At 42.9% G+C, this 14,375-nt stretch overlaps 1 protein-coding gene across 1 annotated transcript in view; it reads left to right on the forward strand.

The window, feature by feature from the left end:
• Window positions 1-1,566: 1,566 nt before the first annotated feature.
• LOC308286373 (germinal-center associated nuclear protein-like) overlaps window positions 1,567-14,375 on the forward strand; it is a gene marked incomplete at both ends in the record, with an annotated part of 92,727 nt that continues 79,918 nt past the window's right edge. The window contains 3 exons of the mRNA XM_080727369.1: window positions 1,567-1,678; window positions 10,715-10,862; window positions 11,493-11,710. Coding sequence (XP_080583495.1) covers window positions 1,567-1,678; window positions 10,715-10,862; window positions 11,493-11,710 — 478 coding nt within the window. The remainder of the gene's footprint in view (window positions 1,679-10,714; window positions 10,863-11,492; window positions 11,711-14,375) is intronic.

The following is a 14,375-nucleotide window of genomic DNA, read 5'->3' on the forward strand; positions in this document are numbered from 1 at the left end:
AGGACAGAAATCCACTCGTCCGAGACAGTTTGCCCTCCTGGCCCCCAAGCTGTGGAATAAACTTCCTGTCGCACTTAGAACAACGGACTCACTCGCTAGCTTTCGCCGTGGACTGAAGACTCACCCTTTCAGACTCCACCTTGACCCATAGCACCACTCAATGACCATACATGAAGCTAGTCAACATTTTTGTTTTAGTTTTTCTCTTTACTGATTTTATTGTTTTAGATTGAAATTCATATGCATTTGTTATATTGTTGTTGATGTTCTGACATGTTATCTTGTTATTATAGTAATGTATTATCTGCTTATTGTAAGTCGCTTTGGATTAAACGCGTCTGCTAAATGCCTGTAAACTGTAAACTGTAAACTGCCAGGTATGAATTAATTAATCTGCTTTTTCTATTTGTGTGTGTGTGTATTTATACCTTATTCTCACTGGCATCAGGAACGCACCATGTGGCCAGGATGTAAACAAGAAACACATGACCAGGCGAGCGTTGTCTTTTCTTTCACCGGAGAATAATAATTGTATTCGTGATCATCTGTTCTTTAGTTAGGGTCCATAGAAAAAAACAAAAACAAGATAAATGGATTTTTCTAAATCTGATAACATGGAGCCGGGCGGACCGTAACATTTTTGGGATGAAGTCATTTCCGGTTTTATTCTGTGATTTGTAGTCCTGGGATTACTCACATGATGAGGAAGAGCGCCATCTAGGTTGAACCACTGAAAAGCAGTTTGACGACTCTAGTCGTCCTTGGTGGTGAACCGTTGGATTCTGAATGACATTGGCGGTGAATGTGTCAATCTCTGTAGAGTTAATCAGCACATATAATAGCTCTAATTAGCAACGCTCACCTAAATTCAATAGGGTGAGCTTAAAAACAATATTTCTCTAAATTTCAAAAGTCTAAATCATGATGATGATGACTGTGGTGTCCCCCAAGGATCTGTACTCGGACCCTCCCTATTCACCCTGTATAATGCTCCCCCTCGGCCGTGTCATCAGCAAGCATGGAATATCCCTCCATTGCTACGCTTATGACTCCCCCCTACAGTCCCATTGTCATCCCCGTCACCATCATCTTCACCTTCATCCACACTCACCATCTGCCTGGAGGAGATAAGAGGCGTGGATGAAACAAAACTTTTTGCAACTCCACAGCTCCAAACCAGAAGCCATTCTCATCTGCACCCCACACCAGGTTCAATCGGCCCCCATGAGTCATGACATGCATCACCTTCTCTGGCCAGGACTTAGCCCTTTCATCTGTTGTCACCAACCTGGGTGTTACAATGGACCCCAACCTCCACGATGAGGCCCACATCAAAAACCTTTGCAAAACATGCCTCTTCCACCTCTAGTCCACGCCTTCGTCTCATCCAGGCTGGACTACTGTAATGCACTTCTCGTCAGGATCCCAAGCAAGAGCCTTCAAAGGCTCCACATACATCCAGAACAGTGCGGCTAGGATCATGACGAGAGTGGCATAACTACAAGCGCATCACACCCATCCTCTGCTCACTGCACTGGCTTGGCTTCCCAAGTCCTCCCGGACAAAATGCAAGATCTCCCTGTTAACCCACCAATGCATCCACAATGCGGTAATGCCTCCTACTACCTGAAGGAACTGCCCGAGCCACAAACCTCCACTCGCAGCTTCCACTCTGGAAGTACTAACTGCCTACAAGTCCCACCCACCAAGCTCCGCAACCAAGCTTTCTGCTCAGCTGGCTCTCTGTTGTAGAGCCAAAGTCTGCCCGTGCTTTTAAGAGAGGACTAAAGACTTTCCTATTAACCCACGATTTGTGTAACCCATTTTCTTCACCCAATCCCAATTGCTAAGTGTAATCCTGGGTGATACACTCCCTCTGCCAACCTGAGGAGAGCAACGAATTGCGCTAATGCTTCCTTCAATGCACGAGGAGTCCAAGCCGCTGCTTATCACCTGAGTCTCCCTGGTGGGATGTAGTTTGTGAAAGGAACACGTTATCCTCACCAGTTTCTTTCCCCTCCATCAGGCGCCCCGGCTGGCCAGGGGGGAGGCAGTTTAGAGACCAGGATCACTGCATGTTTTTGTGAGGGTACCTATCCTAAGGGACACGGCGAGAGCATGCAAACTCCACACAGAAAGGCCCTTTTGCCAACCCCACCTAGGGCATGGGCACTGATGACGCAGAAGAGAGAACACACCCTCAGCGCCCACAAAGTCCCCAGCGGGAATCAAACCCAGGAACTTCTAGCTGTGCGACAGAGCTAGCTCTGAGGCGACAGCACTAAAGCCTCAAGACTTGTTTAACCCCTATAGGTTTTCTTTGCTTACCTTGCTTGTTTTTAACGCCTCTTTTTTAAGATTGTTTAATGTGTTTTTGTTTTTATTACGGTATGTACTGTGCAATAGGATAATAGAAGATAATATTGTAATGTGAAGTAATGTCATATTCCCTGAAAGAGAGGTGGACTCTGTGATTTGACAACAAACGTTTTGCCTACCTGTAAATTGTACAGAATATTGATGAAATGTCATTGGTTGACATGCAGCACCTGACTTTAAAATTGGAATATATGTCTTTAACACATAATAAATTAATCTACATGGACAGTTTGCCTCATGTTGCTTTGTTACTCTCTAAGCATGACTGTAGAAACAATTAATAATTCAGCAAGGACTACAGTATCCAGGTGCTGCAGTGCAGAGGTGAGAGAGACTTGTGGTTGTACAGTGAGTTATATGATTAAAGGTATCCGGTCGACTCGCTAAATTTCAAAGTCGCCAAATTTGCGGGACAACTTGCAAAAGTCAACCAGTTGTGGACATCTCGCACAATTCGCTGGAGGAGTCGCCTATGGACTATTAGGCCTATAAACGAAAAAAAACATCTACTATATTAAATTGATCTAATTAGGATGCAGTCATGCAGAAGAATGGCAATGCAACCGTGCAGAGCTTTACCAATCAGAATTGTATATATCATTTTATGGCCACCGCTTGGGGGGGAAAGAAATAAAAAAGAGAAAGAAATCCAGTGTCCATGGAGTGAAAGCTGTTTGTGCATGCAAATTGCAGCTACATTAATTCATGTCTCAAAGTTATTCTATGATGCGTTTGGTCCTCATATGTAGGCTAGAAGCAAAGTAGGCTAATAACTGTATCCATCTTTGAATGTTCGGTGTAACTTTGATCCATATAAAGTCTATCATTTGGGACAGACATGTAGTTGGGGACGTTGGGGAGATGGTGAGATGGTGATGGTGTAGTATGCTTTATAGTAGGCTAATGGTTATAATAATGCTGCTGTCGCTGAGCAGATAGCCCTATTCAGTCGTCTGTGGCCTGAGTGTTTGATTATAATTGTTTATATCACAGTCCGTGGTTTAGGGGAGAGCCGTCCACGCTGGCTGGCGACATGACTTTGGAGCATTTGGCGATGTGTCTTAAATCCTTTGGCGACATGTCCACGCTAGCTGGCGAGGTGTCCTAGAAAATTGATTTGGCGAGTTGGATTTTTAGCGAGTTGACCAGTATTCGTTTATAATTATAAATGTACTAAACTATTAGGGTTAGGTCCATTTATCATTTATAGACTAGGCTGGATTTCAGAAAAGGTGCTTATTTAAAGTGCTGAAGGCAAATCGTGTTAATTTATGACATACATGTTTTCTAGGGGTATTAAGGGCTGCTGAATCCAAATCTGCTGTATGTCTGAATGTACTGAATTTCCCCCTTGGGATAATAAAGGTATCTATCTTATCTTATCTTATCTTATCTAATCTATGTCAAGCATACAGACCAAAATAGGACCCCCCCTGAATGAGAATGTTTCCCCAGACCTTCTTACCTGGTTAGGTTGATATGCCTCAATTCTGCCCCTGTTCTGAGATTTGTAGATTAGTCCCCACTGCTAAAACGGGCGTATCACCTCTATCCAAAAGCGCACATTTCGGCCGCTTCAAAAGATTTTTTTTTTAAATGAATCGTCCAGACATGCTTCCTAGACATACCAGACACGCTGTTGTAGCCTGTGAAGGGTTAATAGCCTGTTTACCAGGGCTAAGGAAAGCAATGCTGCCTCGAGCTCTCGCGAGATTTCGCGAGACTTCCGCTATATAGCTCTCAGAGCTGATGCTGGAAGTGGCCGTGCTCATGGCTTTGTTTACATCAATGCACAGAGCGTCTCGCTAAAACACTGTGTGTGGTGACTGTAGGAAGCATGTCTGGACGATTCCTAAAAGATTTTTTTGTTTGGAAGCGGCCGAAATGTGCGCTTTTGGATAGAGGTGATACGCCCGTTGGGGAATACAATGAAATATTCTGATTTAAGATCAATTTTGAGGGACCCACTTTTATATCATTTATATTGTGAAAAATAGCTATAGTCCACGCCCTTAGCGTTATTCCACGCCAACCAGTCTAAAAACACCAAATATTGCCCAGATGTAGCTCAGGGCATGCTCTAATGATTTAGCTATGGTACCCAAGCTGGCGTCCTTCGGGGTCACCATAGTGGCCAAATCCAATATGGCTGCCACCTGAAAATTGTTTTTTTGTTAGACTTTAAATCAGATGATCTACAAAGGCAGACCTGGTGTCTATTTTAGGTTGTTTGACAATAATAGAAACATACTTATCTTTACGATTGGGTGTGTCTGGACACCTAATTTGCATATCTCCAAGATGGCAGATATATGAAAAAGCAACAAGATCATGGCTTTGATCCTGGGCATCTCTAACTCAGCGTATGAGTAGCATGACTTGGGTCTGGCAAGCTGTGTGGTAATATAAGTACTGGTAGCTGATAGTAGGTGTTGCACTCAATAATTCATCTTCCAGGGGACTAGCACATTGGTATGTACTGATAAGTAGCCACTCTGTCCTATACTAATTACTGTTGTGGAGTCAACCATAAGACAACCATTCAGACACGATAGCAGAGTCAGACTAGCCAGTCACTGCAACCACATGGATGTGCTAAAGAAGATGCTGATGTGGAAAGCACAAATGAGCTGGCTAGATGTATGGTGAATCGAGATGACTGAAGATGCAGATAAAGGACGCGTCTGAGAGAGATACGCTCTATATAGTTATCAGAACTAACAAACTCGTTTCCTACAGAGGATCGCCCCGATGGTCAATTTCAACACACTGAAGACCATAGCTGGTGCAATAATCCAAACAGCCCAAAACAAACTAATTAGGGTCCTGCTTAACCTTCCCTATCAGACTCACCTCACCACTACTCACCAGTTAAGAGTTGACAGAGATGACAGAGTACAGCAACTTGCAATGGGCCTGGTGTACAAGATACACTACACCACTATGATACCCATGTACCTGTCAAAATACTTTACAAACGTTATAGTCTAGCGGAAAGATGCTGATTTCAATGCATGATAGTTCAGTTGTTGATAAAAGCATGACATTTGGCACAAATGACCTTCATATGACCCTAATTAATAATCAACCTCTGGCCAAGCAAAATTCCAACATTTTTCAAGATGGCCAGCCAGTTTGAAAAATGGCTGCAACTGGACCTACGTTTTGGACAATATCACATTGCTTGGGCTGTAAATCTTTGATTTTCCTCTCATTTTGATATAAGAGAATGTTCTGGAGGTATTACAACCAGGCAAGTTCAGAAATAATATTAGGTTCCAATATGGCGGCATATTTTCCAATATGGCTGCCGATACATTGCATAAATGTACATCTGCTCATAGTTAATCCACAGTTGGTGATACAACCATGAAATCTGGCACAGATCACGTTTATACTACCCCAATTGATAATCAACCTCTGGCCATGCAAAATTTTAACATTTGCCAAGATGGCCAGACAGTTTGCTGCAACTGGACCTACGTTTTGGACAATATCACTTTGTTTGTGCTGTAAATCTTTGATTTCCCTATCCTTTTGATATATAAGAGAATATGTTCTGGAGGTATTATAACCAGGCAAGTTCAGAAATAATATAGGTTCCAATATGGCGGCATATTTTCCAATATGGCTGCCGATACATTGCATAAATGTACATCTGCTCATAGTTAATCCACAGTTGGTGATACAACCATGAAATTTGGCACAGCTGACCTTTATACTACTCTAATTGATAACCAACCTCTGGCCACGCAAAATTCCATAATTTTCAAGATGGCCACCAGTTTTCAAAATCGATGCCCAGCCTAATTGACCAGGGCACACTGGTTGACACTATAGCACACTAGTCGCATGGGGTTCGATGTTAGCTATTAGTGAATACATTTTCTAATTTCACTTACAAGGAAGCTGACACAAGGATGTTCCTTTATGCAGCCTATGCTGCGAATCATGGAGTGTCAGCTGCCATCATCTGAAGCTCAGATACTGACGTTCATTGTCAAAGCAGTTTCAGCCATAGCTGAATGGTTAGTGAGCCCGCCTGGGGAACCAGAGCCCCAGGTTCGATTCCAGGCCAGGCCAGCAATGTCGATCTGTGTCCCTGAGCAAGACTCTTAACCCCTAATTGCTCACACGCTCCTTGTGGGCAGCAAATCAGCTGGGTTGGGCTGAATTTCCCTCGCGTGAGGGGTAGGTAACTACTAACTAGCTATGGGATCAAATTCATCAGGTTCTTTCATGCATTCAGCGAATGCAATACAGTTTCGTCCTTCCATGGACGGTCAGCATGGCAGACATGGAACGTGTTTCAGAAGATATCCCGGGTCTTCACCAAATTAGGTTCAACACCTGTTGCAGTAACTGATGAAGACATAGAAGTCATTGAGGAGTTTGTAGTACTCATGTACGATAGAAGTAGTTCCTACAAGGAAGTGAATGAGGCAAGGCTGCACTTGTCTGCAAGAAAGCAGCGATCATATGACTGTATTCTACCAACATGCTGCTCTGAAAGAACACTGCAAGAGATCTGCATTCCAAGCAGGACATATATGGGGCCTGTCACTCTAATGTAGTCCTGTTTTGTCAAGTCCAATTCACTTGGGATAGCACCAGAGGGACAGAACCTGGCTTCCACAATGGATGGATCTTCCAGCAATGGCCAAATCATGCCAAGAGCTGACGCAATGTCAATGTAAAAAGGACGCTGCAAAAACTTTAAGTCTGGACTAATCTACACACCCCTTTGTGGTTGCAGTTGCTAGCACACAGGCCTGTCACTTTCCCAGCAACCATTATAAATGAGAATGTGTTTATAATGATTTGCCTGATAAAAAAAAAGCAAAAATAAATAAATAATAAATACAATACAAAATACATTTAAAAAGATGCTAAGTTTTATAGGATCTAAGTGTGTGTATGGTGACCTTTAAAAACATGTCAACCTATTTGAACCTATAGGTCATTCTAAAGCTACAGAATCACTTTAAAATGTGCCATAAAGGGATTCCGTGAAGTGGTAATTTACACAAATATGTGTTACAAGCTCATGTGGATTAACCATAAACAGTAAATGTCAATTTATTGGCAACCATATTGAAAAATGTGCCGTCATAAATCAAAGATTTACAGCACCAGCAAAGTGATCTAGTCCAAAGCGTAGGCCCAGTTGCAATGCAGCCATTATAAAAACTGGTGGCCATCTCGAAAATGGAGGAATTACGTGTGGCCAGATGTTGATTATCAATTCTCCCCTTTGCAAATCCCGCCCCATTCTGCCCTGATACTATGGTGGTACAGATGACCCTGGGCAGATTGTTTTTATAGTGGCAGTGAATGGGGGGAGAGGGTATTTTCATTGCCTCATTATTGCAATTTAAAGTACCAAAGGAAAAACATCTAGGTGATATTAATAAAAAGGGAAGACAAAGGTACAGTAGTTACATTGCAAACCAGGGGGTTTCCCCGAAAATATATGTTTTAATTTGTTTAATCCCAGTGGGACAGAATCACCATTGCAGATTCTTTTATAGTGGAAGTGGATGGGATTTTTCTTTTTTTCATAGCCTCATTACAGCTATATAAAGTACCCAAAAAAAAAACATCTACGTGATATTAATAAAAAGGGAAGAAAAAGGTACAGTAATTACATAGCAAAACAGTAGTTTTCCCCCGAAAATATATGTTTTAATTAGTTTAATCCTCTGGATCAGAGAGAGAATAGAAATAGAAAGAGAAAGCGCAGTGCATCTTGGGTAGGAAGATGACAGCCAGATTATAGTTCTCCTCACATAATAGGCTGGCTTTCGTAATTCTGCCCAATATATGTACCCAATCGTAACTCTTAGTTACATTGATAAGGTCCATGTGAACTAGTTTGTTGAAGCTTATTCATTATATTGAGTGAAATCGCGATCACCTCGCGCGGCCGTACTAGACGCACGCCGTGTCGCGCAGTGCGGACCGTTCTTGAAAGCCTGAAGCAACATTCTCCACTGCACAAACTCCACCCCCGATAGCAAAAAGTGAATGTTTTTTTCTGGTTGGCCAGTCAGGGAGTCTCAGGGACCAATCAGAAGGCTGACAAACGGTGGATTAGGGTAGTCTAAATGTGATCTGTGCCAAATTTCATGCTTGTATCTCCAAATGTGGATTAACTATGAGCAGCTGTACATTTCTGTAATGTATCTGCTGCCATATTGGAAAATATGCCAACATATTGAAACCTAATGTAATTAATTTTTTATCTTGTTTGATTGAAATACCTCTAGAACATTATTCTTAGATCAAAATGAGCTGAGAATCAAAGATTTACAGCCCCAGCAAAGTTATGTAGTCCAAAACGTAGGTCCAGTTGCAGCCATTCTGAAGACTGACGGCCATCTTGAAAAATGTTGGAATTTTGTGTGGCCAGAGGTTGATTATCAATTAGGGTCATATGAAAGTCATCTGTGCCAAATGTCATGATTTTATCACCAACTGAAATAGCATGTCAACTTTCCGTTAGACTATGTTTCAACTATACTGAGCCGCGCAACATCGGAACTGGCTCTGTTGAATTGAATTGTAGTCCTTGGATAAGTCCCGGAAAAGTCGCGCTGCGATTGGCCAGTAGTCACTTTGACTGACAGTGTTCCCTTAGTTTTCCCAGGATGTCCGGACTACAACTGTTGCACGTCACTCCAATGAACTGCAGAGGCGAAGGAGGCATCTAGCTCTTTATATCTGTGCCGATCCATGCCAAATTTTGCACACACACCAAACAGTGGCACAACCTCCACCCATCAATTCTCACATGGCCCTCTTCCAGCACCACCATGAGGCCGATTCTTGCGAAACACATTTTTGGACACTGCTCCTACAAATTTTGCCCTAAAATCATGCAAATCGGTACACACTTGCTCTACACTCATGTCATCAACATGGATCTGTCCCATTTAGCGCCACCATCAGGACGATTTTTTCAAACACATTTTTGGACACTACTCCTAAAGATTTTGCCCTAAAATCACGCAAATCGGTACACAGTAGGGGATTCACGAATAGTGATTTTTAGTATTCGATTTATCTGACCTCAAAGTATTGGAATAGTCGAATATTCGACAGGACTGGCCAAACTGTCAAACATCAAGTAAGCAAGAGGCGAACATTGTGAAAATAGCCGATCTACATCCTCACAACGCCTCACGTTGCGAGGCGTTGTGAGCATGTAGATCTGCTATTTTCACAATATTTATCTGGGGAACCGAGTCACATTAACACCCAAGGGGCCAAACTCGTTCAGTAACGAGATAAGGCCACTAGGGGTCACTCTGCCAAAATGAGTTGTCTCGTTCCTCAACGAGACAACAAAGGGTTAACTGTACAGCATGCTGCGTGCATGCTGTGTGCCCTGTGAATGACCCTAGTCCATACATCACACCGTGGCTCGCAGAGAGAGAAGATGGCGCGACTAGGCTGCATTGATTTCCATTCTAGGCTGAAACATAAAAAGGGCTTTATCTATGAATGAGGTGCAAAGAACGCCAGGGAAGCAGAGATCTGATTGTTTTCACGGCGACACTTTACCGCGATGGTCGGCCCCGGTTTGGATTTTAGTTTTGCGAGCGTTTGTAAACAAATGGATTATCTTCCTCAATCTTCAGTGGACACTCACATGCACACGCACGAAGCTTCCGAGGCTCTTCAAAATATAAAGCGGGAGTGAACGGCGGCAGCAGCAACAGCTAGAAATGTTAGAAACCTTGGCTTCCCATGTGTTAAATGTAATACCTACAATTAGCCAGTAGCTATGCCCTTCCCCTAAAAGCTTTTGTCCAATGCTAGCTTAGCAACCGGCAGCTTGCCAAGGCTGTTGCCAAGGCAAACCTTGGCAAGCAGGAAGTTATTCTAAGCTAGCATTGGACAAAAGCTTTTTGGGAGGGGCATAGCTACTGGCTAATTCCAAGTGCTTGTCAGGGTTCTTATGAATTCCTATCTAGCCAAGCTTTATAAACCATGAAGAAATATATATATTTTTAAAGACAAAACAATAATAATAAAAAAAAAAACATAAGCGAATATTCGATTTCGGTGAACAACGTCGAATAGTGACTTTGAATATTCGAATATTTTAATATTTGGTGAATACCCTAGTACACAGTATGTCTACACTCATGTCATCAACATGGATCTGTCCCATATAGCGCCACCATCAGGCCGATTCTTTCAAACACATTTTTGGACACTGCTCCTACACATTTTGCCCTAAAATCACGCTGCGGCCTGGTGGTGGTCGCTTATCTCCCAATTAGGGAGTCTTTCTGGTATTGTATTTTCCCATATGGCCCGCCCCCAGGTCCAGCTGAGAAGGGGAAGAGACCGGCGTCCAAGCGGGAGGAAGGGGAGATGAAGGCCCAGAGCTCCTCCTCCTCATCCTCTTCTCCAGTCAGGAGACCCACGGCGCCACCTAGAGTTCCACCTGTCAGCAGCACCTTTGCCCGCAGGTAACCTTTGACCTTTAAGCCATTTAGACCGGGTACGCATTATTGCGTATTATTATTATTGAATGCTTTAACTATTGAACAATAGCAGATATACAAGCTCGCAGCGCGGCACCGAGTGCCGCGCTGCGAGCTTGTAGATCTGCTATTTTTGGAAAATTTTGAAAATGTGTGTCTTTGAATATTTTAACCGATTCTATAAGTGTCTTCTAAACCCTTCTACGTTTTTTTGAAAAACACATGTTTCTATGTCAGTGATGCTCAAACTTTTTCATGTCAAGGACCCCCAAAATGATATTTATTTGGCCACGGACCACCATCTCAAAATATTTCCATATAGTTCCAGGGGCCCCTCAGTAGGAAAATCTTAGTTAAAATTTTCCCTTTAAAAAAACAAAGATTCTAGTCCTAAATGCCTTTATTCACCTTCACCCGCCGCAGGTGACCTGTGAAGCTGAGTTAGGTTTACCGATGCCATTCCTGCTGTACCTTTGAACTTTGGCGACACAGATTTGCGTTCAGGTTCAGGCCTAAGAGTGTGTGTGTGTGTGTGTGTGTGTGTGTGTGTGTGTGTGTGTGTGTGTGTGTGTGTGTGTGTGTGTGTGTGTGTGTGTGTGTGTGTGCGCACATCAGCTCTCCGGTCAAGAAGCCAGCGGCGGCCAAGGCCCTGCAGATGGACAGTGACGGAGGGCAGCAGAGGGAGGAGCCAGGCCCGGAGGCCCCGCCTCCCAGCTCCGCCTCCCCCGAGCGCCCCGTCCCCTCCTCCATCCTGCCCCTGATTGGCCAGCTGGCCGAGACCGCCGAAGAGAAGTACCGCCTCCTGGAGCAGAGGGACAAGATACTGCGACAAGGTGACGGCGCTAGGAAAACATTTTTCTTGAAAAACGGATGCTAAAATAAAAATAATGTTTAAAAAAATAAGCTTCATATATGTTTCTATTCCAAAATGACCACAAAAAGCGTAAAATAATGATAAAATAATCATTTTGGCCATTGTCAGACCGACACTTTGTTTACATTCTATCTAGTCTATAGACTAGGATGCAAACAAAGTGTCGGCCCTACAATGAAAAAGACCGCAAGGATCAGAATATCCCCAATAGGGCTGTCACAATTATTACATAATCGTCTAATCGCAATTATTTGACATAATCGCAATTAGTTTGCATAATCCTCATAATCGTTTCCATGTTGAGAACAGTGTTGTTTTTGGCAGGTATTTTAGATTTAGTCTTAGTCTTTGACAAAATGCTTATAATAATGAATTGCATTTTTATAGCGCTTTTCCAAGTGCTCAAAACCACTACGTCACTAACGTAGCCTTTGGGAATAGTACCGTTCTCCGCATCCAGTGAAAAAAAAGTTGGCATGCTTTACAACAAACAATCCAAATTAATTTACGTTTGCTTAAACAAGCCAACATTAAATTAGAAAACGTTGAGGTAGGAAAGTGACCATGGCCGGGTCCAGTTGTCAAATCAACTTCTCAGCAAAGCAAAGGATTATGATTTGTTAAAAGGACTGTGTGTCCGTTGGATTGGAATATAGCAGCGCTCCGTCGTAGGTAAGCCTGCATTATTTCCTGGGTTGTAAAATAATTCCATATCGTTGCTTCTTTTCCGACGACTGAATCTATTAATTGATGTTGATGCTGCTGCATGAGGCAGATACAGGAGGTCTTTCCTCAATCAGATGATTAGCTTTCATTTCCCAATAGAAACGTAATAAATTCTCAGCAGTAATGTGTGCTACTAACTTCTGACATTAACAAACAACACGCGTATAGGCATGCCGACATCCCAGCCAATCACAGAGCCTGTTGCTATTTGCGTCCTAGAACGTTCCGTATGATTGGCCACTACTCAGCCACTATAATATTTTACAGTTTTCATGCATGTTAAAACGACCAGATGTTCGTCTCGTCTCCGTCACGTCAATGAAAACACACATTCGTCTCGTCAATATGTTAGTCACCGTGCCCCCCATTTTAGCTCGTTAACGTCACGTCTTCGTCGTGAAAAAAAGGTGCGCTAACGAAATGATATTCGTCATCGTTTCGTCAACAAAAACAACACTGGTTGAGAAATCTTAATATAGTTTCAAACACTTTGCTTGTAGATCTGCTATTTCCACTACCAATGTTCTTTTTTAAGTATAAAGTTGTCAAATATGTCCGTGAGTTCTTTGTATATTTAGGTTGTGTGTCATATCTGCCATGTGCAACTTCAAAACCTAAAAGCCAAACAGAAATGTAATTGTCAAAGACAAAAACACAATTAAATCGCCAATCACAATTATTTGAGTGACAATTAATCGTCATGTAAAATGTCATAATCGTGACAGCCCTAGAGGTGACGCCGCTATGAAAACTTAATATCACAATTATTGTGACCAAAGAAATCGCGATTTACAATATTATCGCGATCATCAGAATATCACCAACGTCCATTATCCAGGGGACGGAACATTTGCGACGCGTTGTGAGCTTGTAGATCGTCTATTTTTTGTCAAAGAGATTTGATAGAGAGTGAAAAAAAATACTATTTTAAGTACGTTTTACAAATAGAGGGTTTAAGTGGTACCGGATATGCAGCTCGGCAAATAAAAGGTGAATTGATGCATGATGGAGGACGATTTCACGATAAATTTAATCTCCATTATCGTGGAGATTTTTTATCAAGATAAACGATAATATCGCTTGTCGTCCCATCCCTAGCCTTCGCACGCACGCACACACGCACGCACGCACGCACGCACGCACGCACGCACGTACGCACGCGCGCACGCACGCGCGCGCGCGCGCACGCACGCACGCACGCACTATGGCGGCTTTTCCGTGCCAGGTAAGCAAAGAGACGCACGGGTGCCGCATGGCTTTTTGTTTACATATGCGTGCGTGCATGCATGCGTTAGTTGTGCTCCAGTGGCACTCCGGGGCACACGTTGCACACAGCTTTGGTACGCGTGACACGTCATGTAAAAAAAAAAAAAAAAGGATGGCACAGCTATAAGGTACGCGTGACATGTCATGTAAAAAAAAAAAAAAGGATGGCACTGACAAAAAAAAAAAAAAAAAAAAAAAGTCTGTAGATGTACAGTGATTCTTATATCAATGGTTTCATTGTAGACAATTCATTTTAAGCTCTAACTCATGAACACAAGGGTCCATTTGGTTTCATCTTATGTTCTAAATAACAGTCTTGCCTGACTTTCATGAGGGCAGAGGTATAGGCCTACCTTTTTTTTCTTTTTTTTTTTCTTCGGTGATATGCACGGCAGCACGTCATTACTTTCTTTCTGACAGTGGATTTCAACCAGTGGTCCGGGGCCCCACAGTGGTTCTTGAGGGGGTGCCAGGTGTCTAATGGCTTTTCAATCAATCCTCTACAAGTCTCCATGATTCATGAACATTAGCAATGGACCGACGTATCTCTCTCTCTCTCTCTCTCTCTCTCTCTCTCTCTCTCTCTCTCTCTCTCTCTCTCTCTCTCTCTCTCTCTCTCCCCCCCCCCCTCT

This window comes from Nannobrachium achirus (assembly GCF_963921795.1).
Source record: "Nannobrachium achirus genome assembly, chromosome: 6".
In the NCBI taxonomy this organism is placed as follows: Eukaryota; Metazoa; Chordata; class Actinopteri; order Myctophiformes; family Myctophidae; genus Nannobrachium; species Nannobrachium achirus.